Source organism: Lactuca sativa, chromosome 7, assembly GCF_002870075.4.
Source record: "Lactuca sativa cultivar Salinas chromosome 7, Lsat_Salinas_v11, whole genome shotgun sequence".
Taxonomy (NCBI): domain Eukaryota; kingdom Viridiplantae; phylum Streptophyta; class Magnoliopsida; order Asterales; family Asteraceae; genus Lactuca; species Lactuca sativa.
In genome coordinates this window covers 44,135,136-44,161,689 of record NC_056629.2, presented here as the reverse complement: position 1 = coordinate 44,161,689, position 26,554 = coordinate 44,135,136, and the positions used below count along the sequence as shown (strand labels likewise).

The 26,554-nt window shown below is 33.1% G+C and overlaps 2 protein-coding genes and 1 long non-coding RNA gene across 8 annotated transcripts; 2 read left to right on the top strand and 1 right to left on the bottom strand.

Moving 5' to 3' along the window:
* The first annotated feature begins 6,332 nt into the window (after positions 1-6,332).
* Positions 6,333-11,750, top strand: LOC111906596 (pre-mRNA-processing factor 39-2). 3 transcript variants are annotated; one of them, XM_023902352.3, is made up of 12 exons: positions 6,333-6,470; positions 7,635-7,732; positions 7,872-8,101; positions 8,313-8,480; positions 8,580-8,937; positions 9,039-9,182; positions 9,577-9,732; positions 9,820-9,936; positions 10,075-10,155; positions 10,280-10,420; positions 10,521-11,330; positions 11,458-11,750. In XM_023902352.3, the coding sequence occupies exons 1-12, from the start codon at positions 6,407-6,409 to the stop codon at positions 11,638-11,640; spliced, it is 2,550 nt and encodes an 849-aa protein (XP_023758120.1). In that variant the 5' UTR covers positions 6,333-6,406; the 3' UTR covers positions 11,641-11,750. The 3 variants fall into 3 exon arrangements, with proteins under 3 accessions (XP_023758120.1, XP_023758119.1, XP_042752274.1); XM_023902351.3 differs by having other exon boundaries at positions 6,339-6,470; positions 7,632-7,732; XM_042896340.2 differs by lacking the exons at positions 6,333-6,470; positions 7,635-7,732 and having other exon boundaries at positions 7,892-7,948; positions 8,014-8,101.
* On the bottom strand, positions 10,431-10,914 carry LOC122194942 (uncharacterized). The gene is made up of 2 exons (XR_006184768.2): positions 10,778-10,914; positions 10,431-10,683 (listed from the first exon to the last, which is right to left on the bottom strand). It is a non-coding gene; the product is annotated as an uncharacterized LOC122194942 (long non-coding RNA).
* Positions 11,751-15,521: 3,771 nt separating the features above from the next.
* On the top strand, positions 15,522-19,021 carry LOC111906597 (uncharacterized). Of its 4 annotated transcripts, none has more exons than XM_023902355.2 (7): positions 15,522-15,636; positions 16,547-16,790; positions 17,068-17,153; positions 17,482-17,584; positions 17,672-18,157; positions 18,231-18,568; positions 18,669-19,021. In XM_023902355.2, the coding sequence occupies exons 2-7, from the start codon at positions 16,622-16,624 to the stop codon at positions 18,825-18,827; spliced, it is 1,341 nt and encodes a 446-aa protein (XP_023758123.1). In that variant the 5' UTR covers positions 15,522-15,636; positions 16,547-16,621; the 3' UTR covers positions 18,828-19,021. The 4 variants fall into 4 exon arrangements, with proteins under 4 accessions (XP_023758123.1, XP_023758121.1, XP_042752160.1 ...); XM_023902353.2 differs by having other exon boundaries at positions 17,065-17,153; XM_042896226.2 differs by lacking the exon at positions 15,522-15,636 and adding an exon at positions 15,647-15,810.
* The last annotated feature ends 7,533 nt before the right edge of the window (positions 19,022-26,554 follow it).

Below are 26,554 nucleotides of genomic sequence, written 5' to 3'. Positions count from 1 at the left end.
AGTTGGTGAATTCATAAGAGTTTGTATGAGTAAAATCTATCATTTTTCCTTGTAAAATGATAGAGTGTGCTTCCAAAAAATCTAATATTTTCTTTTAAAATGAGTTGTAGTCTTAGAAACCTTAAGAATGATATGTATAAGTATTTCTATACTTAAAATAGTAATATGTAGTTTTAATCTATATAAAACCATTTGAATGTATGTTTCCAGAAATGCAAGTTGTATTGTAGTGGAAAATAGTATAATGTAGTTTTACTGTTATATAAAACTGATTGAATGTAAGTTAGCCTCGTAAACCAAATGTATTTTTAATACCCCTGTAAGTTATTATAACCATGCTAGCGACTAGTTGGCTTGTTACGACATTCTTCAGGCATCAGAATGTTAGACATTTGTCACCCCACACCTGCCGATCTAACTGTAGCTAACAATTTAGGTGCGGGATTTTCAGTCCCATATAGATATATACACAAGTATCACGCTCTCTTACGGGAGATTCTGGTTATAATACAAGACTTTTGTAGGTACTCTAGTAAGTACGTGAAGACCGTGGCTCAAAAAATTGTATTAACGGTTTACATATAGTGTAATGAAAACCCTTTTGTATGTGTAAGTATTATCCTTCCGTAGCAGTTAAATAGTGTAAAATAATTGTGCCTTTAAATAATTATTTGTATTGTATTCCAAAATGGTAAAATAGTGTAAATGACCCATAAATTATACCTATTATAGTTTATTAATGAATGTTTCGTTGTAATGAAAACCTTTGTATTTTTAGCAAAACCTTTCATGTAAAAGCTCATAAGCTTGGTAGTAACGTCATAACATGTATTTAGCATTTTTACAAAAAGGTAAGAAAAACATATTTAACGATTTGTATATTAACACAAGTTCTCTTGTGTTTAACTTGTATTCTCCCCCTAAAACATGAAAATCTCAAAAATATGGGGTAAGAACTCACCTTGAGTGTGCTTGTGGTTGGATAAATTAGTGATGGTGAAGATCTTCAAGCTTAGAACACTTGAGGATGGTTGTATCATATGAGTTTTTAACACATAGTAATGTGTGTGAATGAGATGAACTATTATGAAAGTGTGTGAAAACACTAGATTAACAAGGAACTTACAACAATTCCTAAGAATCAGTCTTGAAGAAAAAGCCTCCTGGAAATGTTTGAACCCGTTTCTTGAGAGAAAAATGAAGGGATTTGAAAATGGAAAATGAGGGTTGGAGGAGTTATCAGCCAATTTATAGAGGGGGAAGGAGGGTGGGGTGATGTGATGTTTGCATTGATTTGTGTAATATATCTTATTGGGAAAAGATCCACCAATCACGTTCAAGCACCACCGAATTCACTTGGTGAATTCGGTCCAAGACCCAATCGAGAACACCTTTAAGCCACCGAAATCACATGGTGATTTCGGTCCAAGTACCACCGAAATCACATGGTGATTTGGGTCCAGTGCCACCGAAAACTCAAGGTTTTTGGTCCTAAACCGAGAACCCTAAAAGCAAGGTATAATTCATGATTTAAGTCCTAACTATTTGACTTTCGTTGGCTTGTTTGACTTTTGCTAACCCAGAATAGTCGGTTGTCACATAAATGGTCCCTATGGTACTGAAATAATGAACAAGCCCTCCTATTATTTTAAGACAAAAGTTCATAAATGGTCCCTATGGTTTCACAAACTTTTAAGTTCCGTCCCTACCTTTAAAAAACCTCACAGATGATCCCTGTGGTTTCAAAACTTTTGATGGATGGTCCTTATGCCTAACTCCGTCAGCTTTCCACCGTTAATTAAGGGGCATTTTCGTCATTTCAATACCCCATTGACCATTTATGAGGTTTTCTCTTATTTTAAAAAATGAAATTTAATATGTAAGGGGTCTCTCTCTCTCTCTCTCTCTCTCTCTCTCTCTCTCTTTCTCTTGTCAAGAAAACCCCCACCATTATCCTTTAATAAGTCTGCAACCCAAAGGAAAACACATAAATACAAAAGAATAATTGTTTGACTTTGAGTTCCAACGGAGCTGCTTCTTAACTTTCTGATTCACTTCCATAGTTCTTGCAAATGGTACCTTTAAACCATCATCCTTAACTCCTTATTTTTGTTTAATTTGTTAAACAAGATTAACCCACAAATTCATATTTGTGCACAATTTTAGTGGCATCCATATACCTCCTCCGTTTCCGACAGCCACCCCAACCTTACTGCTTCCGGCTTCTAACCCAATTAGAACCACCACCACCAAAAACAAAATCAAAGCCACACCACTACCATCATATCTTCTGATATACCTTGCTTCACCGTTGATTAAGGGAATAATGAGGGATTTCGAATAAGGGAAGAACACCACCACCACTGCCATATATCACCATGATTCCAATCAACCACTATGTTAAGGTTAATAGAATCTAGGTTGCTCTTTAACTACACACACACACGAACAATTGATTTTCTTGGTTTGTTTTTAGAATGGAAAATCATTTCTGAATATGAAAAAAGCTTATGGGTTTTAGAAATCGAATTCATCTGTGTATTTTCATATCATTTCTAGGTTTAGGGGTTAATGAAATCAAAGAAGTAGATGATGTCACTGAATCAAATCGAAGCTTAAACCATCCCACAACTCGATTGGGTCACTAGAATTGGAGCTTAAATGAGAGTTTAATCAAGAAGACAACGTGTATATGTGTGTGTTGTGTTCTTGGTTCACCGAAATTCTTGCACCAAAAATGAAGGGGAAGACATTCTGACAAAGGGTTTTCACGAAGAGCAACATCTAAAGCTTGTAGATAGTCTTGTGGAAGTGGGATTGAATCGTTGTGTTCTTTACTCAAGTATTTTCTTAATTCTTTGTCGTTGAGTTTCGATACAATCTTGATGTTTACCCTAAAAATCTTGGATTTTTCTTGATTGTCTTCATAATTTGGCAGAATCGAATGATTACCCATTGGAATTGGGATGTTAATGAAGAGTTCAATCCTGTCTTTTTGAAACTCGTTTGGGCTAAAAAGCTTTCTCCGACTATTGTAACTAGGATTGGCACCTGATAAAATGGTGGGGTTTTGTTCGACGAGTTTTTGTTTGATCAATCGGGCAATATCCTTTGAAGGTTTTGGGGATATGTCGACATCATAGTGGTAGATTAGCTATGAAGGGTTGAATTTTACAGGGAAATGATTGGCTAAAAGTGAGATAATTGTTTATTCTGAGCCACCGAAACCCGACCTTCTTGACACCATTAATGGAGGTTATGGTAGTGTTGAAGCCCTAACAGGTCTCAGTTCGTCTTTCTTTTGCTCCCATTGATGAGTTAATTGTTCTTGGAATCACCTCTAGAGTTGTTTTGATTACAAATATTAAGAACATTATTGTCGCATTTGATTAAGTTTCAGATTTTTCATAACAAATTCTTCAAGAAATATTATTAAGTGATCAAGATATGTTGTTATGATGGAGAAAGAAAATTGGTAATTAAAATACGACAAATGGGTTTTTGTCTCAGAGATTAGAAGGCAACTAGGAATAGGAGTAGGAAATGCTGTTATGAGAGAGAGAGACCCCTTACATATTAAATTTCATTTTTCATGACGAAAATGCCCCTCATTTAACGGTAGAAAGCTGATGGAGTTAAACATAAGGACCAAACATCAAAAGGTTTGAAGCCACAAGGACCATCCGTGAGATTTTTTTTCTAGTTAGGGACGAAACTTTATATTTTATGAAACCACATGGACCATTTATGAAATTTTGTCTTATTTATCAAGTGTTAGTTACAGGCCAAAAACTAATGGAGTTACCACAAGGATAATTTGTTAAAAGTTTTGAAACCATAAAGACCATATGTGAGGTTTTTTAAACTTAATGGCTAAACTTTAGATCTCTGAATACCACATGACCATTTATGAAGTTTTGTCTAAAAATAAATATTTAACTAAAAAAAAATCAAATGATCTAATAGATATTTGAGTAATTTACACGAATGATCCCTATGGTTTGGGGCAATTTACGCGCTTGTCTATATATATATATATATATATATATATATATATATATATATATATATATATATATATATATATATATATATATATATATATATATATATATATATATATATATATTAACTTTGAAGATCCCTATTGTTTGTTTTTGTTACACGTTTGATCCCTACTGTTTGTTTTTGTTACTCGATTGGTTCATGTCTTACCTAAAAAAACTATTATTTTAAATAGGAAAACTAGTGGGGTAGATAAAATAAGATGTGCTTATTTAAATAAATTAAAAAATTAATAATAAAATAGTACAGTGACCAAACGTTTAAAAAAAGAAAGAAAAAAAGTAAGACTTTCCGAAATAAGTTAAAAATAAGTTAGGAACAAATCCTCCTTAATAAATGAAAATAAGTTTGCCACATGTCATTCTCTAATGCATTATGCCACATGTCATTTTGTCATAATTTTGAGATATTTATTTTACATTTGTCATTTATTCTATTTTTTATTTTTTAATATATCATTAATTTAGTTTCTATGAATAAAAGATATCATAATAACTATATTAATATCAAATTTTAAATTTCAGACTTCAATTTCAATTTTAAATAAATTATAGTTTAAACCTTCGTATTTAACATATTGTTATAACTAACATGTTTATTACACGGGTCTGACAACTAAACACATAAATTTAATTAATTTTTTTGCATGTTTTTTTTTTCTTATAAGTTTTACTTATTTCAAATTTTATGTATTTAACATTTTATTTTAAAGAACCCATATAATATACGGGTTTCACAACTAGTCATTTACTCAGCAATAGTAAAAAATAGACAAAACTTCAAAAATGGTCCCTGTGGTTTCCAAAAATATCAAGTTTAGTCCCTAAATTCAAAAAACCTCATAGATAGTCATTGTGGTTTCAAAACTTTTAACAAATGGTCCTTCCGCCTAACTCCGTCAGCTTTCTACCGTTAAGTGAGGGGCATTTTCATCATTTCAATACACATGGACCATTTATGAAGTTTTCTCTATTTAAAAAAAAAAGAAAAAAAATATAATTATTTAATTAAAGATCCCACTCTCTCTCTTTCTCTCCCCCCACTCTCTCTCCAATACTAAAATTAAAGACGCACACTAGAAGATCACAGACATTAACAGATCGAGATTGAATGAACAAATCTCAATGGATCATACTTGCTTCTCGAATGGGCAGTTACCGGTGTTCGCCGGAGGAGCATCCGCGGCGTTTTCCTCCTGAGATATCAACTCCCCCTTAAGCAGCTTCGAGATAAGATCTGCCGGATCGTAATAGATCTCAACATCTTCTGCTCTCAATGATTCATCAACCTTCCGATTTCATCCAAAAACCAAATCGAATTTTAGTTTATACATCGGAAATTATACTTATTTCAGTCGGAGAAACGAAGAGTACCTTGAGGATGCCCATGCCATAAAAATCAATCATTTCGCCGGTAGGTTTATGGAGTCAGAAAGGCTACTCATACGTAATCAACCACCTGGGTTAGTTAATGAAGTCAGAAAGGCAATTTCTGGTTCTAATTTGATCTCGATTTTGGATGCATCGGCCGGAGAATAGCCTAGGTTTGTGGTTAAATGGTTAGCCGGTTTGGGTCTTCGGTGCTGTGAATCAAACACTAGAGACCGAATCTGGTTAAAGAACTTGAACATTTATCTGTTCTTGAAGATCGATAAATCTCGTCTTTGAGTGTAATGTTGTTTATGAAGTAGGATCAATGGTTTTTTTTTTTTTTTGTTGTTGCAGGAAATTGACTTTTTTCCATCACAAGCCTCTAGAAATTACCCCTACAAAATACGACAATGCTTCATCATCACACGATTTACCCTAAAACAAAAAATTCATCATCATCGTCTTTGATTTAAGATTTAGGAGTTTAGCGATGGATGTAGTTTTCTTGCTTTTGATATTGAAGAATACGATCAAAGGGAAACTGATTTCAGACTTGAGAGAGAGAGAGAGAGAGAGAGAGAGAGAGAGAGAGAGAGAGAGAGAGAGAGAGAGAGAGAGATGGGACCCCTTGCATATTAAATTTTATTTATTTAAAAAAAGGAATACAAAACCTCATAAATGGTCCCTGAGGAGTGAAATGACAAAAATGCCTCTGACTTAACGGCTAAATGTTAACGGAGTTAGCCGGAAGGACCAAATGTTAAAAGTTTTGAAACCATAGGGACGATCCGTGAGGTTTTTTAAACTTAGGGACTAAACTTGATATTTTCGAAAACCATAGTAACATTTTTTAAGTTTTGTCTAAAAAATATGTCCATCAAGGCATTAATGATAAAATGGGGTTGTGAGTTTTGACAAGAGAAGTCATTCCTCGTCGTATACCCTTCCGGCCACCGTAAAATCTCACTCAAATGGACTTGCAGGTATTGGCCGACGCTGCCGATGGTCTTTCCGCCATGGAAACTGTGCCTGAAGGTGACTGCGCTTCTTGTAGAATAATTTGAATTTGTATACAATTTGAATATATTTTTCATTTCATATATATATAAGGATTTATATACAATTTGAATTTGTACATTTTTTGAGTATCCGTAAAGTATCTTTCTATCGAGAAGGTATTGTTCGTTAATGCCTTCAAACGATTCAAACCCCTACCCCTGATACAGTAGCAATGGGCGCTGACAATCTGTGTTTAGTGACTATAAACACCGTTAGGGTTGTTTAGCTGATGTTGAATCTTTATCAATTTGTATTTTGTGATACGTCTATTCTAAAACCAAGAAGAATTAGATGCATTTCACACACTCACATTCGCAATTTGAGTTTGTTACGACTTCCGATTTACATTTATAGGGTCGTTTGGATGTTTTCTTTTTCAGAGTGAGTTCTTCAAAGTTGATTGAAGACGGTTATAGTAAATACATTTATGTCAATCATCAGTTTTCTTATAGAAATATTTTTCTCCAAATCTGACCCCAAGGAATAAGAAAACCAGCATCACAATTCTCAATCAGTTTTTGTCAAGCAATTACAAATGAATAGGATTATTTTTTTACCTTATGCAATTAGAAAATAAGAATCCGCATAAGCTTTTGTCAAAAACACAAAACTGATTATTGCAACTTCTATCTCAATGTCCCTTTTTTTGTGGTTTATATGATCCAAACATTGAAGATCTAAAACATAGCTACCCATCTAATGTTCTAGGGCTACATGCAAGGAATACCAACATACTTTCAGTTATTTGTATTCTATAGCATCTTAATTATATTTCTTTCTATTACAACACTGTACCTCCAAATTATTTTTCTTATGGCATTGTACTTTGAAATTTCTACCCAATAATAGCATTGTACTTTCAAGTTATTATTATTTTTTCTATTTTAAGCCATTATACCTTGAAAAATCTACCAAGTTAGGATGACATTGCTATAAATGTTAGATACTATAAAATAACAGAAATTAATGAAAGTGGGATGTTATAATCAACAAATCAATGAATACAGATTGCAAGCATCCTTTCTTTGTGCAAATAACATTTTCTGAATCCTTTTCATCAGAATTATAATTCAAGCTGCCCTATTTATGGATTGAATTATAATGTGTAGTTTGACTGTAATTGCCTTAATTGTTCAGCAATTGGTTCTCCTGAAGAAGATTATGAAATTGCTGATAGTGACTCATTGGACTTTGATTCTTGGACTTCACTCATTTCAGAGATTGAGAAAACCAACTCGGTAAGCTCCTTATTTTGTCTATTGTGCATAGCCAATGTTTATCATTTAACTTTAAGCTTTCTTTATGGTTCATAGTTAATTTTATTCATTTATATGAATGTCTGCTATTTCCTGAAATTAGTCTTTGGAATTACTTCAGGACAACATAAAAGCAATATCATCAGTGTATGAGTCATTCCTCTCTCAGTTCCCATTGTGTCATGAATATTGGAAGAGGTATGCAGATCACATGACAAGGCTTTCTACAATGGAAAAAGCTGTTAAAATCTTTGAATGTGCAGTGGAATCTGCAACATATTCTGTTGGATTGTGGGTTGATTATTGTAGCTTCAGTATGCTTGCTTTTGAAGATCCACATGATGTTCGTCGGTAAATTCTAAACACAAAATCATTTTAAAAAAAAAAAATAAATAATTGGCCAAAAATTTGATGCTGCATTTTTCGATAATGATAATGCAACTGTTAGGTAGTGTAATAGTGTTTGATATAATGGAATCAGGGAAGGAATGGAATGGTGATTTCAGTTATCACAAAGTTTAAAAAAACATTTAATTTGATTTTTTGTTTTTTTGCTTCACAGAATATTTGAAAGAGGGCTCTCCTTTGTTGGAAAAGATTTCTTATCTCAGAAATTATGGGATGTGTACATCAGATTCGAGTTATCTCAACAACAATGGACTTTCCTTGCTCACATTCTTATTCGTGCTCTAAAATTCCCAACAAAGAGTTTACACAAATATTATGACAAGTAAGTTTGCATTATCAACCACTTCATCATAACTATGTAAAGGGTATTTCTGGAAAACAACCCTTTTTCTAAACTTGTGTTTGTTTTTCTATCTTTCAGTTTTAAAGAATTTGCTGCTTTTGTAGAAGAGGACATGTCATGCTCAAAAAGTCGCAACCTTGAACCCTACACGGATGATTCAACCATAGAATTTGCCACATCAGATGATAAAATCTTGAATACCATTAAAAAGCTGCAACATTCCTCGAGTGTTGAGCAAAGGTCAAAAGCCCTAAATAAACTACTCACCATTGGTGAGGGGTATTATCGTAAATCATGCAAATTGCACGAAGAAATAGATTACTTTGAGAATTACATGGAGAGGGACTTTTTTCATGTGGAACCACTTGAAGATGAAGAGCTGGAAAATTGGCATAATTATTTGGATTTCATTGAGAAGCAAGAGGATTTTGATTGGGTATGGTAGAAAAATAGAAATAGAATAATATGAAAGGTGGATACATGAGTTTTATAAAATATAAGATGAAGTATTTAAAAGGAAATATCTACTTAATACAGGCTGTGAAGGTGTATGAAAGATGCTTAATCCCATGTGCTAATTACCCTGAATTCTGGATGCGATATGTGGAGTTTATGGAATCCAAAGGGGGAAGAGAAATAGCAAAGTTTGCTTTAGAAAGATCCACACGTGTATTTCTAAAGGTGTGTTTTTTAATATATGTCTCTTTAATTCTTTAGTTTCTTTGATATTTCACATTTGACATGTTCCCAAACTTGTTTACAATGTATAAAACTGACTAGAGTCGGTTAAGATATGGATAATAGTCTGTTCCAAATAGTTTTATAATATAAAATTGTAATTTTTTTTACAAGTTTCCACAATTTATTCGTAAATATGCATTTATAAAACAAACAATAGCTTCCAAAAATATCAATAAGGGGCAATTTTGTCATTTGTCATTGTTTACATTCCAAAATCCAATTCCTTTGGCAGATTTACAAACCAAACAGAAATATAACATCAGATGCAAACTAAGTTTAATTTTATAAGGATTAGAAATCTTTTCACATTTCTTGTATATATTTTGTTATACAGGATGTATCAGAGGTGCATATTTTCAATGCAAGATATAGAGAGAAAATAGGAGATATTGAAGGAGCTCGTGCTGCATTTCAGCTTTGTGATACTTCTGAATCTGATTCATCTTTCATTGAAACCGCAATAAAAGAGGCTAATATGGAGAAACGTCTGGTAAACACAATCAATCATCAATCATGACTACTATTTTATTTGCATTTGTAATAACAAAACTGACTGTTTATACTTTATAATAAAAAGGGAAATTTGGATACAGCTTTGGACATTTATAAAAAAGCACTCAAAATGGCAGCAGAAAAGGAGAAGATGCATATTATCCCTATTCTCTATATTCACTTTTTCCGTCTCAAATACCTGGTATGCATTGCCTTTCCAACACTTATATAAATTTATTTATAACTGATTATTGTCATTTCAAGAAATAAATGCTCCATGAAGTATTGTTATATCAGTTTAAAAAGATTTTTGATTATCATATTTATTGCTTGTTTGTAGATCACTAGTAGTGCAGATGCTGCAATGAACTTACTAATAGCAGGTGTCCAACAAGTACCTCATTCCAGATTACTTCTAGAAGTATGTTTCTCTCTCTCTTCTTAAAAAAAAAAATTAAAATGACAGTAGCTTCAATGTACCAAGGCGGGTACCCGGTTGACTCAGTGCAAGTTTTTTTTTTTTTTTTTTATTTTTTTTTTTATAGGAATTGATTAATTTTGCAATGACACACGAAGGATCAAGACATTTGAAGAAAATGGACCGAATTATGGCGACTACCATAACTTGTGAATCAGAAAGTTTAAGTTCCAAAGATCGTGAGGATTTGTCAAATTTGTATTTAAAGGTTAAAAATCTTTTACTCCAAATCACATTATTATTAAATTATATCAATATCTCATGTCATTCATTATACAAATAAGAAGTTAACTTTGCTAATTATACAGTTTGTCGATCACTGTGGGACCACAAATGACATAAAAAAAGCATGGAATCGTCACATAAAATCTTTCCCTCGCCTAATACGAAGACCTACCTCTTCACACAAACAACCAAGAGAAACACAACCTTCTGTGGCTCATAGTATTGACCATTTTGCCCCTACTTCACCTGATAAGAACCCCACAAATCAAGAACATGGAGTTATATCTGAACCAAAAACAAATGAGCTACAAATATCACAAAAATCAGATCAAAACACAACCAATGAAGCTGAAATGCTTGAGAAAGCGGTTTCTTCCGAGAAGGAACCAAATCCCATCGCCCTCAAGGATTCTCCGCCGCCTGCAACCGCCAATCAAAACTCCTCTCCAGTCACCGGAACCACCTCCAACCACCACGAAACTGAAAAAAGTTCCTCACATCAACAAAATACTGAAAACCCTAACCCTACAAAAGAAAACAAAGGAATTGAACCGGTTGAGCCTGAGCCACATGCTCAACCGGTTCAACCGATGGTTCAGTATCCTGTGCAGAGTACTGAACCACCGGGGCTTGGTGGTCAGAACACACAAGCTTACAATCAAATGTGCCAATATCAATACCAACAGAATCATAATCAGCAACAATGGCTGCAAATGCAACAGTCTTATGTAATGCCGCCAGAGCCGCAGCGGCTGCCGCCACAACAACAAGCTTATGTTCAGCAGCAGTATCAGTTGTATCAACAGCAGGAACAATACCAACAGTATTGGTATCAGATGTATCAACAACAACAACAGCAACAAGGATATATTAATATGCAACAATATCAACAGGTGTGTGTATATCTTAAATCTTAATTAATTAAAACTTCAAAAATAAAACTATTTATACAATAATGTTTCACGTTTTGGCTTTTGCTATAATAAACAAATCAATGAAATTATATTGCTATTTATGCAGGGTCAAGTTCAAGGGATGATGCCACCAAATACGGGATTTGATCAATACACACAACAGGTGGGTCCACGTGTACCAATAAACATCGCGTCTCCAACTAATCCCCATCAATCTTCCCATGGGGCCTCGTCACACCCTGCAAAATCTGCACGTTCTTCGTCTTTGGAGAGAACTCTCCATACTTGATCTCTAACATTTTACGTTTATGGTTTTGTTTGTAATTTTGAGGTAAATGAATCATACTGTTATAAACCCTTCAAAATATATCCAGAAATCTAATATGTGAATTAATCCCACATTTTAGAGGGTGTTATTAGTTTTGAAATTTTTTGGAATTCAAAATTTGGAGGGAAACATAATTACCAAGGGTTTTCAGAAATTGGAGGGAAACATAATTGCCAAAGTTTTTGTAGAAATTGGAGGGAAACATAATTTGCAAGGCGTTTTTTCCCTCTAAAAGAGGGTTTTGGTTCTTTAAAATTGAAACTTCAGTGTTAAAATTTTGCATTGAAATATTGCATTCAATCCTTGTTTAAAAAAATATAAACTAAAAACTATCTTTTTTTTTTTTTTTAAATTATGAATCATACACCGAAATATATATATATGATGATGTAAATTTCCATCCACTAATTTGTTTTGATTAATTTTGATTTTATAAAAAAGCGTATTTTTTGATAAATAAATGTTTGAAGCTTGAACTAACTTTAGTGTTGCCAACGAGACTTTTAGTCAACTTGTGGTCAGTATTGGGAGAGTAGAGTGAACGCGCTGAAAGGAGATGGTGGATAAGTACCGCCGTCATGTATACGTGTAATCATTTTACTGGTCGATAAGTTATATGTTTGCATTTTCATTTTGTCAACCCCTTATGGTTTGATCAATTGTCACCTAGACCCATTTAACTTATTTCGATCGTTGTAAACCAAACCAATCATTTTATTTGTTTAAGTACACGAAATATTAAAGTATATCCTTTTAGCTAGGACAATGATGCAAATACACAATTAGTTCATACAATTACACGTACATTTAGTTAAAGAATATTCACTTTAAATAAGTTGTTATTTATATCATGGAGCTTAAACTTAAATAAACTGTTATTTATATCATGGAGCTTAAACTTAAATAAATTGTTTATGTTTAGATGAAAAATACTTTTATTTTGATATTTTACATTTGTTTTGTAGATCTTCAACAAGATTGTATGTATGTTGTAGAGCATGTATCTACACAATTATTTAGTGCATAGCACCTCATGTTTTTTTATGTTAATTTTTTTTTTCTCTTCAACTAATTTTAACTCTCATCCAAAAAGCAAGTCCCAAGTCTAATTCATTTTCGTTATATTAGTCCTTCTCTTATATCTATTATGTTCCCAATATCTGATACATCCTGATTATCTCAATTATATTAAAATATACTTAAAGGCCTACCTTATTTTAACACAATCAAAGTTTCAAGTGCATTCTTACATATAATACAAGATTTATATCAACTATAGATCAAACATAATCATCCAAGTTAATTATTAAATTCGAAGGATCATAATTTTAACATAGGTATTTTTAGCAAAATAAACTTTGGGATACTTGGAAGGATAAAGAGTTAGAATAAACAAAATTGATATAATAGTCTATTTCCATTGTTTAACTTACTTATGCCACGTTAAATGCTTATATTTCTTAACTTTGTGGTTGCTATTTTTAGTTGAGGTATTGTAATGATAAACAAATCTTTTATATAGATTTACTATTATAACATAAATATATAGACAGATACCCATAACAAATATTATTTAAGGTAAACATTGTATCTATATATATATATATATATATATATATATATATATATATATATATATATATATATATATATATAGAGAGAGAGAGAGAGAGAGAGAGAGAAAGAAAGAGAGAGAGAGAGAGAGAGAGAGCTAGGTTCAAATGATTTTAGCAACTATTGTGTGCATGAATGCACCAATAAGAATTTAGGAATAATTAAATAAATAAAAATTGTTATAAGGGTAATTATGTAACTTTAGCATAACAATTAAAATAAAATCCCTTAATTCATGGAAATTACCATAAAAATCTCTTTGACCAATTATTTAACCCTAGCCTCTCATATGATACGTATTCTATTTCTGCCTCCTCCCAATTTCTTTTCTTATTGACGAATGAAGAAGAAGTCGGGGATCAGAAGCTGCAAATCTGTTTCTCCATTCCGTTGACAAGATGAAGATGTTATTCTTGACGACTCCATCTTCAATCGAAACTAGCTTCTATCTCCAATAGCAGGTCAAAGAGATTTCTACAATTTAATTTATCAGACTTGCAATTCCATTCCATAGAAAACAGGTTTTTTTTCTTCATTCTTCCAACTAGCCAATTTCTACAATTTCAACTTTTAGTTTTAGATTTTTATAATGGTGTTGAAATATATTGTTGTTCATATGAATTTGATATTGATGGTTATGAATTGGATTTTTTTTTCATTCATGATTCATAGAAAATATGGTGATTTAGGGAGCGTCCTTAAAGTGTTTGATGAAATGCCAAAGAGAAATGTGACAATCTCATATTGTATTCATGGTTAGCGATAGAATGTTTATTATTGTGCATCTCATCTACTAAGGTAAACAAAATAAAAACAATGAATTATGTTATTCTATCATACTTTAAATTTAGAATTACTCTCATTTTCTTTCAATATTGAAAGAGAGGGAATCATTTTTTGATTATGAAATAAAGTGCTGGAAATCACATAAGAATAATTATGTAGAATAATTACTGGGTGTTTATTCTTATCTTTAATTTTTTTCATTATGTAAGAATAATTATTTCATTATTTAAGAATATTCTGTGGAGAGTATTATCATCTTGGAAATCACATATGAATGATTCTGTCAGAATTGTATTTCCGATATAATCACATAAGAATGATTATGTAAGGGTTGTATTGCAATTGGCTGATGTTTTAACATGATTTTTGTTTCTTATGTTTTTCAGATGTTTGAAGTTTTGCCAAGGGATCACTTACCATCCTCGAGTTTATCTCCTTTTGCAGCTCCTATAAAATCATTCTCATGCAATACAATTCTGACAGAATGCAAATCTCACAAAATGTCAATCTCATAGAATGCTAGATATTTTGAAGTAACTTAGAGGTCAAACATACTCAAGACATCTAGGAACGAAACAAGAAAGTGAATGAGGATTCTTTCAAGAATGTTGATATTTTTTTTTGCAAGAGATTTCAAGAATGAATGTAATTTATGTTCATAGTTGTATTCTTTAAGAATGAATGTAATTATTTATTCTAAACTATTAAACTTCGTCTTATATAACATTTGTATTCATTAAAAATTATTGATCTTGATAATATGTGTTTATAATATTATGTTCATAGTTGTATACCATTCTGACAGAATTACAGAATATCATTATAACAAAATGACATTCTGATAGAATAAAATCGTATATGCTTACAAATTACGTTTGAAATTGAATTAATTTGAAAAAAAAATCAGATTTTTAAATCACAATCATTTATTATCCCACAAATCTCGATTTTTCCTTTTTTTAAATTTGTCTTAATTGACTAAAATGCCCTTATGCTGAAATTTGTGTGATTATATAATACATGTTACCCTATTGTAATATCATAGACCCTCAGATCATGACCTTTGATTCTATTCCATCTGGTGGTCCAGATCTGTGCATTCTTGCACACAATAGTTAGTAAAAACAAAATAACCTAACCCTATATATATATATATATATATATATATATATATATATATATATATATATATATGTATGTATCAAATCAAGTTTCAAACATCACCTATAGTTTGATATGGTACTTGAAGAATAAAAATGATAAATAATTTAAATAAAGTTTTTAATATCTAGGTTATTTCAATTTTTCATAGTTATTTTCAAAACCAGTTCTGTTGCAACATATCCCTCGACTATAATGTTAGATAACTTATTATTAATAACAATCATACAAATGATATTTAGTAAAGGGACTAAGCATTCAACCTTCACAAAGTATAAGGGTCTTGAGAATAAAGAGAGAGCGACTGCATAAAAGCGCGTCAATCACAGAGAAAGGGAGAGAGAGAGAGAAAGAAAGAAAGAAGAGGACTTGGGTTTGGGGGTTTGATATACAAAGGTAATCAAGAACGCATAATCTTTACTGTACATGAATAATCAGTTTCTGATTATTTGATCTTTGATCACCACGGATATGATTGTTAATTGAATTATATATGCATAAATCTATACATATATGTATGTTTTTCAACTTCATGACTCAACTGCATCGACCAGCTTCGTCTTGATTAAGGTTTGTTGTATTTTCTTTATTCTTTTCTGGAATTAGTATTCCGGTTATGAAGAATTCGCTTACGATCATCGTCTTTTTCATCAGTCTCGTCTGTGTTGACTTTGATTTTAATGTCGTTTAGTTGAAATTGGAGTTGGATTATCGTTATTCGTAGTTGACTCGCTTGAATTTATGAACACGGGATCATGAAGGTGAAGCGCGAAACGCGACAAACAGTCGCTAATGTCTTGTAGTAGTTTTCAGCTAGTTTGTTCGAAACTTTTCCGTTTCGAATTTTTTATATATTCAATTTGATTGCTTGTGGGACTTTGTTTATTGACTTTAATTAAAACTGAAATTAGGGTTTGTGATTGATTTTATGGAATCTATAGCACTAGATCATGAGCGTGAAGGTTGATTCCACACACACACACACACGTTGATCTCACTTTAATTTTTTCTTTTCTGATTTATCTATAAGTGAAAGTGATGTATGGAGATAGTCTGATCCAAAAACGTGTTTCTTCGAAATAGTTTGTGTGTTTGTCTGGATCTTTTGATGCATAAAGGTCATGGTTGAATTAGAAATATTTTTCAAAGAAACATATTTGATTCTTTGTAAGACTGTTGAATTATTAATATGTTATCTGAAGAAAACTTCTAATTTTTATGGCTGTTTTACATGATTGCTATTGAACAACCTAATTAAACTATGATATCTTAATGTATTACCTCTTTTTCTTTTGGTTAATTGCAGACATTTGAAGGTATTCTGTTTGGCCACTGATGTTTTTGAGTCAATATTGTGATACACATCATAAGTACAGAACAAATGCCATCACTACAGATGAAGATGAAGTCAACCATGGGGTGTTTGAGAGAAAAGAATGGCCTCCATGTATGTCAAAAATCCAGCAAGATTTCCAAGAACTCTTCATCACATATCAGGAGTTTCCAACAAGAAGCTCAACTTGAGACTTGTATTTCTAACAAACACGATGGTAATAACCTAATTTAGCAGTTACACTAGATTTTTTAAGGGTTAAATGCAAGAAACAACAACATACTTCCATTGATTTGTTTATTATAGCATCCTACTTTCATTTCTCATTAAAACACCATAGTTTGAAAAATCCACCCAATTGTTGTTTTTTTTTTTTCTTGTGATCTGATTTTCTTGAGTAGCTAAACATGCTAAGTTTATGTTAATTCTACTCTTGAAAACATCGTTCTTTTTGATGATCTTGTTTTCTTTGATCTCATTTTGTTTTTCAGCAGATTCTTTCTGCAGTGAAGCAACTATGCAGGAAATTAGAAGCGATGAAACTAACTGTTGTGAACATCTAGAAGAAGAAAGTATTCAGGTTCCAAATTATCTCCAAACTGTGTTACATAGGCTGCATCTGCTACACTGGACTGGACAAGCTTTCTATTTTTGATAATGGGGATGAAAGGGCATTCTCGTCTTTTCTACAAAGGAAATATCTAGTTCATGTTCTCCCTTTTTGGGTTGGACAAAAATTGCAATTTTTTTGTCCCATTGACATGAGTTCTGCCTTGTTATGTACAAAGATCCATGTCTCTTCTGTTTTTTTTTATCATAGTTCTTCAAGATTCCCATTTGAGTTTCTCTTATTTCAAAAAGCCTTACAACTACCAACATTTAGTTATGACAGTTGTAACTGATTGCAGGATCATACACAAGCTAACTGCTGTTCAGCCATAGAAACTATCTTTTCACCTAACCCAGAGTCCAATGACAATGAGAGTGAAGCAACTGCATCCAATAATGGAGGTAAGAAATAAAATCACACTTTGAAAAATCTACCCAGTTATAGCAATATCATCATCCATAAAAGTGTTGTTTCTTGTGTCCATATAGGGAGTGAAAAAGACATTGAAGTGGCATCATCAGGAGATGAAGATAGAAATTCATGTGAATATCAAAGTTGTAATGTCTCAGATTTCTTCATCTCAGACATGTCTGTTTCTAGTCCACCCATTGAAAGGAGCTCTTCATCATATGGCATTACAGAAGCTACATGTTTGCCTGATTATGGATGTGATGAATCAAACATATTTTTCGATGATGATTACATGATACTTCCTTTTCTTGAAGACAGCATTGACACTTGCAACAAGGAGGAGGATGACAGCAGAAACAGTTTAGAACCTGTCATGGTTTCAGAAGAATCAAGCTTATACTTAGCAATTCATCAGCTGAGATCATGCAATCAGGAGATTGAAGTTAATAATTATCCTGAATGGGATCCTGCTGAATGTTTGGATCCACAAATGTTTGTTAAAAATCTGCCTGACCTTTCAGAAGTTGAAAGAAAAACTGTCACATTAGCACTTGATTTAGATGGTATGGAAACATTTTGGCAATAATTTCTTTATTATGTTTCATTAACATAAATTTTTGATTTTGGAATATGCAGAAACACTGGTGCACTCTTCATTGGAACACTGTGATGATGCAGACTTCACATTTTCGGTATATTTTGATCTCAAAGAACATACTGTGTATGTAAAGCAGAGGCCTTACCTTAGAGAGTTCTTGGAAAGAGTATCAGAAATGTTCCAAATTGTGGTGTTCACAGCAAGTCAGAGCATTTATGCAAAACAACTTCTTGACATATTGGATCCAGATGGAAAAATCATCTCTCATAGGGCGTATAGAGACTCATGTATTTTCACAGATGGAATTTACACCAAGGATTTAACAGTTTTAGGTGTTGATCTTGCCAAAGTTGCCATAATTGACAACTGCCCACAGGTAATGTTTGTAATTTAATCTTTTTTTTTTCTTTCCATTCCATGGAATTGTGAATTTAACGTTTATCTATAACACCGATTCCATTATTTGGTGGTTTTAGGTTTTCCAGATGCAAGTGAATAACGGGATTCCAATAAAGAGTTGGTTTAATGATCCATCAGATTGTGCATTAATTACACTTCTGCCCTTCCTAGAGACACTAGCAGATGCTGAAGATGTTCGTCCAATAATTGCCAAGAGATTCGGTAACAAGGAATAAGTGCCCACCCCACCCCTTGTTTCTCATAATATTTCACGTAACACCTCTTTCCATTTTCCAAAAAAAAAATTAGATGCTTAATATAATTATCCATACAATAAAACATTGTTGGCACATTGTCACCCATGATGTTTTGTCTAATTTCTGTTTTCCAGTGTACAGTTATAGAATCTATTAAAAGTGTGATTTTACTACCTTCATTGTTCTTTACACTTAATTTTTTTTTTATTATCTATTACTAGTTAACAAAAAACATTGAATACTTGCTTAATTTTAACATAATAACAATCGTATACTTAATAGATGCACAATTTAGTACGTGTTATCAGGAAGACTGATGGTGGAGGTGAGAACTTAGAAGAACATAATCGTGCACCGTGCGTTAGATTACCATTTTACCCTTATGTGCAGGTCATATGAAGATCTTTAATGGGTTCATAGTCAAATGCCATTCCTATAGGTATTTTTCATTACTTAATCATTATTAAGTAAGTTACAGCTTTTTGTCCCTAAATCACTGTTTCTTAACCTAACCCTTTTATCCTTGTAAAATGACCATTTTGCCCTCCCCACAAATCTTCTTCGAACCAAACTTTTGTGAAACCCTAGATTGTTTGAAGTACTGATGTTCTTGACTCAGGTTGTGGTAGACTCACAAACAGGTAGGCTTTTATTGACTTTTCATGAGTGTTGACTTCTTATAGTTATTAACGTCCCCTACCCTTTGGGTTAATTTCTAACAATTTTGTTGGCTTGTAGATTTAAATCCCCTAAACTTACTTCTAACAGGTAGATTTGTGTTAACTTCTTATAGTTTTAACAACTAAATTTGTGTTGACTTGTTTTATGTTAAAAATGTAGCAGGTAGATTTGTGCTGACTTTTTTTTTTTTTTTTTTTTTTTTTTTTTTCTAATAATTTATTTAGGTTTTGAAGTTTCTAACTCCCCTCATCCTCTGCATTATATAATGATTATGTAATAATACATACAGGCCCTGAATACTGGCTTAGCTTGTTATAATATTATTAGATATTCTATCATTCATTGTATGGAGCTAATAGAAATTATTTTACAACATATAAAGTGTTTTTATTTTAAATTTATGGTTCTGACGTTTTTTTTTTAATTTTCCATACCATTAAAAATATCTTAAAAGATAAGTCATTTTGCATATATCACCTCACAAAGTGTGCATTGATGTGTAATTTAGCTCAACTTACATTAGTACTCGTGTAACCTCTAATTACTGACACTAAAATAACAAATAATATATGTTATAAGAAATTTAGTTTAATCAAACTGTACATTCAAATATTGTACATAATTTAAAAAATTTAATCACTTTCTCCAACTTTAAAAATATGACATGAAAATTTTGATGTTCGATTATTTAAAAATATGTTAGTATAAGAAATTTAGTTTAATCAAACTGGTACTTTCAAATATTGTACATAATTTTAAAAATTTAATCACTTTCTCCAACTTCAAAAATATGACATGAAAATTTTGATGTCCGATTATTGATGCACAAACTAAGATATGTGATGAAATGGTGAAGATTAGGATTTTATTTTTCATACTAATGCCCTATAATGGAAACATGTTAGGACAACAGATGAAAATATCACACTAACGTATGCAACATGTAGACTCAACAATGGATCATACCTACCCATGTATCATTTATCAAGGGAAAAAATCTAGTATGAGAAGAAAACATAGTGAAAAGCCATGAGAGAGGCAGATGATCGACCTCCAATGTTAGCTTGATTGCCTACCTTTTATAAGTTCGTGTTTCATATGTTAGAGGTCATCTATAAAAAATAATCGCTTGGTTATCTTGTGTAGATATGACTCTCGACATCTACCTTCTTCCTACATTTGAATGTGATTGTGAATTTGTTGTTGCCGTTATTACATAGAAACAAACGACATTGCAACGAAGCTTATGATCAGGGTCGGTTCAAACCGATTTGAGGCCCCGAGCAAAATAAAAAAAATAGGCCCTTACGGTAAAAAAAAATAGTAGAGGGTGAATTTTTTTTTTAGTTTGTTTTTTTAATAAGGCCCTTGTTATAAATTTATCCTTAAATCATTTTTGTAATGGTATTAGTTTGTTTTTTTTCCCTTTTCTCACTACCAAATAAATATGTTATTATTTTAAACTTATAAAACAATAAGAGAAAAGCAAACAAAGGAAACGAAAATACCTAGTTATGAGCTTGTGATGTTGAGTCATTTGTAGAATCGTTTTTCAACAAGAATAATGACTTTTGAATCGTTTTCTAAACTCCAATAATAAAGATTTTAAAACTTGTGATGTTGAAATTTCAAGTTATATACATAAAAATAGAAAGAAAACATAAAAATTAATTTTTTGTTAGAAAACTAACATGAAAGAAGTGACTATAAATAAAGAAATCGTACAATTTACACGAATTATAAATTAGATAAAAATAAATTAGATTAACACAAATCAGAAATCATAATCAATGAGGCTAACTGAAACCATATCAACACAAATACAAGATATTTTTTTTTTGAAGAATGATTATCAAGATCTAACTGAAATCAAATTAACACAGATACAAGATAATTTTTTGAAGGATAATTATTAGGATCGATGTATTTAGAAAGATTGAAATCATAAATCATAAAACAAAAATTAAAATATGAATTCAGAAGGTTGTGTGAAAATATCAAAATCGGTTTGTTATGAATCAAATTTTTGTGTAGCACCTGGTTCCTGGTATGTAAGATTATTTGAGTATTTTCCATTTTTAGCCCTGGACTCGGCGAGTCATAGGTCCGACTCGCCGAGTAGAGACGGGACCCAGGACATGTTTAAGTTGGCTACTCGGCAAGTCCATATCCTGGACTCGGCGAGTCACCGTTGTTTGATGAAACCCTAAGTTTCAGGGGTTTGCACCCTATTTAAGCCCTCATTTCCGCCCCAAGCCAGCCCCCTTCACCCTCAGGAGCTCTCCATACGTTCTAACCCCTTGTTCTTGTGAGTTTGAGACCTTTTGGGTGTTTTCTTGAAGATTTTGAGAAGGAAGAGGAGTAGATCAAGAGGAAGGGAAGGAAGCCAAGCATCTTCGTGTTCTCTCAGTGATTTCTTTGAGGTATAACTCGTTTTCCCTCTGTTTCTATGCTTGTTACTCCATTAAAGTCCTTCTTGAGCCCTTCCTCAAGCTTGCATGTGCAATATAATTCGTAATAAGCTGATTGGCCTCTAGATCTAGGCATGGTTGAGCTCCAGGAGCTCAGATCTACTGCCTTTATGGACCCATATTGCATGAAGACCCTAGATCTACTCATTTGGTGCATTTTGAACCCTAAAACTCTCTTTGGTGAATATCTACACGTAAAGTTGGAAACTTTACGTGTTATTCATGCTCTAGGAACCCAGATCTGTGGATAGCATAAGCTGGATTCAAGCAGAATCCATCATATAGTGATTGCATGGTAACGACTCGGCGAGTCTGCTCGCGAGTCTCCGAGTTTGTCCCTTTTTCGTTGTTTGAGTGGGAGTAGTGAGTCAAGGGGTGTGACTCAGTGAGTTGGAAGCCAAACTCATCCATGGAGGAACTCGGCGAGTCAATGCCCTGACTCGGCGAGTTCAAGGCAATCTTCTTAGATCAAGAACAGACTCGGCGAGTTGTTCATACAACTCGGCGAATCGCAACATAAGTGTTCTTCGGATGAAGATGAACTCGGCGAGTTGTTCATACAACTCGGCGAGTAGGATGAAGGACTTGAACCTCAGTTTAGAAGAAGAACTCGTCGAGTCAACGCCTAACTCGACGAGTAGGGACGGGATTCAGGACAATCGAGTGGATAGGGACTCGGCGAGTTGGAGAGCCAACTCGGCGAGTCGGGTCAACTGAAAGTTGACTTTGACTTTGACTTATGGCATGATCAGGGGTAAAATGGTCATTTTACCCAAAGGACAGTTAACAGTGATTGATTGAGTATGTTGTGGGAATTACATCCAGAGGATTTCCAGAGCAGCAGCAGCAGCAGTAGACAGTCAGTTCCCAGTCAGATCAGCAGCTACTTTGAGGTGAGTTACCTTCCAGTAGCGGTGGGTCTACGGCCACAATGCTGGCCCACCAGTAGGAGTCGTATGTTAGATGATTGTCTTTGTGATGTCATCTAGGTTTGCTACTACCTGATATGTTATATGCTAGCATGACATGTTTTATGTGATAGAAGTAGAGATCGGTTGTTAAGGCCGAAGGGTAGTACAGACACCCCAGAAATGTCTGACAGTATGTGATGATATGTTTGCATGCTGGCTTGTATGTTATATGCTATAGAGGTAGTAGCCTAGTAGGAGGGGACTAGTCCCCGAGGATCGGTTGTCAGGACCGACGGGTAGTCAGCACCCCATAATAGCTTGACACGGGTAGTCAGCACCCCAGAATGGCTTGACACGGGTAGGACGGCACCCCATAATGGCCGCACGGGTAGTCGGCTCCCCTGAATGGCCGTACCGGGTAGTCAAGCACCCCAGAATAGCCTGGCAGTATGTGCGTTATGTGTTTGCTTGGTATGTGGTACGATGGGGGAACTCACTAAGCTTTGTGCTTACGTTTTTCAGTTGTTGTTTCAGGTACCTCTTCAGCCAAGGGGAAGGAGTAGGCGTGGTAGCGGCTCATCACACACACTCCTTGATTCTGCATTTATGATTTTGCCCTGGGATTGATACTCTGATATTTTGGTTGTTTAACTGTTATGGATTTCAAATTCGGTTTTCGATGTGAAATGGTTTAATTAAGCAATGTTTTAATTATTAATGTTTTCTAAAGTAATGTTTAAAAAACGAAATTTTTGGATGTGAAAATTTGGGTCGTTACATTTTGTTACCGTTGAAAAAACCAGAATTAATTCATAGAATCCTTGGATCGATGGTGGTAAGAGGCCCAATACGATGATTATTTTAGAATAATCACAAAGAGTCTTCTATGTTGATTTTGTTTTGGCTTTATTTTCTTTCATTTTTTCCACTCAGCCACTATATATGATAAATCGTAGTTTTTTTCTATACTAACATAAACATTATAAAAATGGAGCCCTAGAAATTTAGAGGCTGTAGGTCATCGCCCAAGTTGCCCTACTCATTAGCACACCCCTGCTTATGATTTTGCTATTGATTTCTTGTCCGTACAAAAGATATGAATGCCTTCATGTTATCATCATCGAAAATATCTCTCAAAAGTTTGCCAGTATTGTCCTAGCTTACAAAACTAACCTAAATGACCAAACTAGCAAATGAACTCTGAGAAACTCAAAGAATTGCTAATAGGTCATTTGTAACTTTTCATTAACTCAAAACGTCCTCAAACCAAAAGGAGGAATATAATACATATGAGATGATTTAGAAATTAACTCCATATGATGATTAATCTAATTTGTCCATTAAATAATTAAATAAATTTTAAATGAACTACTAAATGTCGTTTTGATCTACTAAATGAACCCATATGGATAAAAAAAACATTACATTATGGCAACAGGTACTACCTACTACTAATTAGGTTCAAAATTTACTATGTATACTTTTTAGGTCCATATTGTCAATAATTCAAGGTGCCTACAACTTTTTGGATGATACACTATAGTTATGGTTGTATATAATATACTATAGTTATGGTTTTAAATATTGCAAGTTCCTATTTTGGTGCTCATTATAGTTTGATCGACAAAACACTAGATATGTTTATTAGAGAGAAAGTCTTTTAAATTAGTTCTAATCCAAACATATAGTTTTATGCCAACCCCAAAAAGGTTGAATCCTGACAACCATATCACACCGAACAACCCCAAGATCATTATATGTTAGGAAATCCAGATACTCGACAATCCACTATGACCGGGAACTGACCGGCTAGTAAGGAACTCTCCCTACTAAGAGAAACTTCAACCATGGGAAACTTCTAATCCTTTGCACATGTCAATTGTATTATCTTAAACACCAAATATGTCACCTTAGAACCAATTAAGTTATGACTTGGAGGAAAAATATATAGCTTTGTTATGTTTTGTATGTAGTTTTTCATATACGACAATCACATATTCACTATATCCGTTATCTATATCGTTTATGTTTGTGTGTATGCTAAGCATGTGAATACAAGGATGCACCCATACGCATCTGCAAACAAAGGGTTATTTAATGAATGCACCTATACAAACAAAGGGTTATTGAATTGATGTGTGTATGTGTCTGTACTCTATGTACCCGTCAATGACTATCTTGTATAATAAACATATAATATATAAGGATTACTCCTAGTTGGTTATTCATATGTGAATGACCAATGTACCTATTTTTGTAAGTAAAAAATTTGATATTATTGAAGATCATTAATGTTGTGGAACTTGGTTAATATCACTGATTACACTTCTTGAACAAATGAATACATATACAACTACAAGGGAAAATTACAAAAAGGAAAATTTTCTAATAGTAATGCCAAAAGTGCTTGAATCCCAGGGTATGTGAATCTTCGGACTCGACTAATATTGTCCAAAGATTCACCTAAACTAGAATGATTCTAAAGATTCTATCAGCCACCAGCCAGGGGAAACTAATCTTAATTTCATATTCGCTTTTGTAAGAACTTGTGCTGGAATGAGACCAGCTCTTAACTTATAATCATGATTTTTAACCTGAAACCAATTTATATGGAAAATAAGTGCCACTACCTAATTAGTAATGGTCATTAACATTATATATGGAACTGTTATCTCATAATCTATATCGATTTTGAGACAACTCCAGTTGCCAAGGCATCCCACATGAGACAGCTCATGCTACCAAATGGTCCTAACAGACAAGTACTCATGATGTTTGGCAACCCCAGTCAACCCAATTTGCATTCAAAATGCATAGTTGTCTACACACACCACTTACAAATCACCTCCATGGCCATCTACATGCATGTGTGTAGGCCTCCCATTAAGACTCTTATCACTTGGTTAGTAACTTAGCAACTGTGTTGCTGAAAATGTGTTTGATAAATGTTGTTGAAAATGTGTTTGATAAATGTTCATATGAGATTTGATAAATGTTATTGTATTTGTTATGAAGTTAAAATGATATATATATTTTTCTCATTTTAACAACCTTACTAAACAAAACTGAATCATTCGGGATATGGTCAGAACTAAATGCTTCGGTTTCTACCAAACTCGAAAACAAGTGTAGGTTATGCCATCTACTGTACACACCAATTGTTTGAAAACAAGACTAAAACTATCTCCATCAACAACCTAATCCAATCCAACTATTTATTTAAATCTTAATTTCTTTTGCATCCGCATACACAACTCAATTAAAACCAATCGTTTATACTTAATTTAGGGTTAATGTCATTTTAACCCTACAAACCTTTTCCATTTGTTTTAATATGTCACTCGATTTTTTTTTTGTACTTTAGGGGAATAAAGTCGAATGTGACCTGGTAAATAAATCCTTAAACCTTATATAACCGGTTTTTCGGCTACATAGGATAGGAGTTGAGGAGGTGTGCGCCTAATCAGCTCCACTGTAGCACCTTTCACAACAAAACTCTATGAAGTCTATCATCTTAAAACCAAAAAGAATTATGAGCTATAGTTCTACGAGCCCTTAAAGCAAAAAAACATTCATCCAAATCCAATGGAATTAAGTCTAAGCAAAACCCAACAAACTGAAGCAACTTAATCGTACAATACTC

Coding starts and splice junctions, on each gene's coding strand:
- LOC111906596 (XM_023902351.3), top strand. CDS start 6,407: ATGGACTTGCAGGTATTGGCCGACGCTGCCGATGGTCTTTCCGCCATG. Junction 8,938..9,038: donor AGCAAGAGGATTTTGATTGG/GTATGGTAGAAA, acceptor TACTTAATACAG/GCTGTGAAGGTGTATGAAAG. Junction 11,331..11,457: donor ATATGCAACAATATCAACAG/GTGTGTGTATAT, acceptor CTATTTATGCAG/GGTCAAGTTCAAGGGATGAT.
- LOC111906597 (XM_023902353.2), top strand. CDS start 16,622: ATGCCATCACTACAGATGAAGATGAAGTCAACCATGGGGTGTTTGAGA. Junction 17,585..17,671: donor AACTGCATCCAATAATGGAG/GTAAGAAATAAA, acceptor GTGTCCATATAG/GGAGTGAAAAAGACATTGAA. Junction 18,569..18,668: donor TAATTGACAACTGCCCACAG/GTAATGTTTGTA, acceptor TGGTGGTTTTAG/GTTTTCCAGATGCAAGTGAA.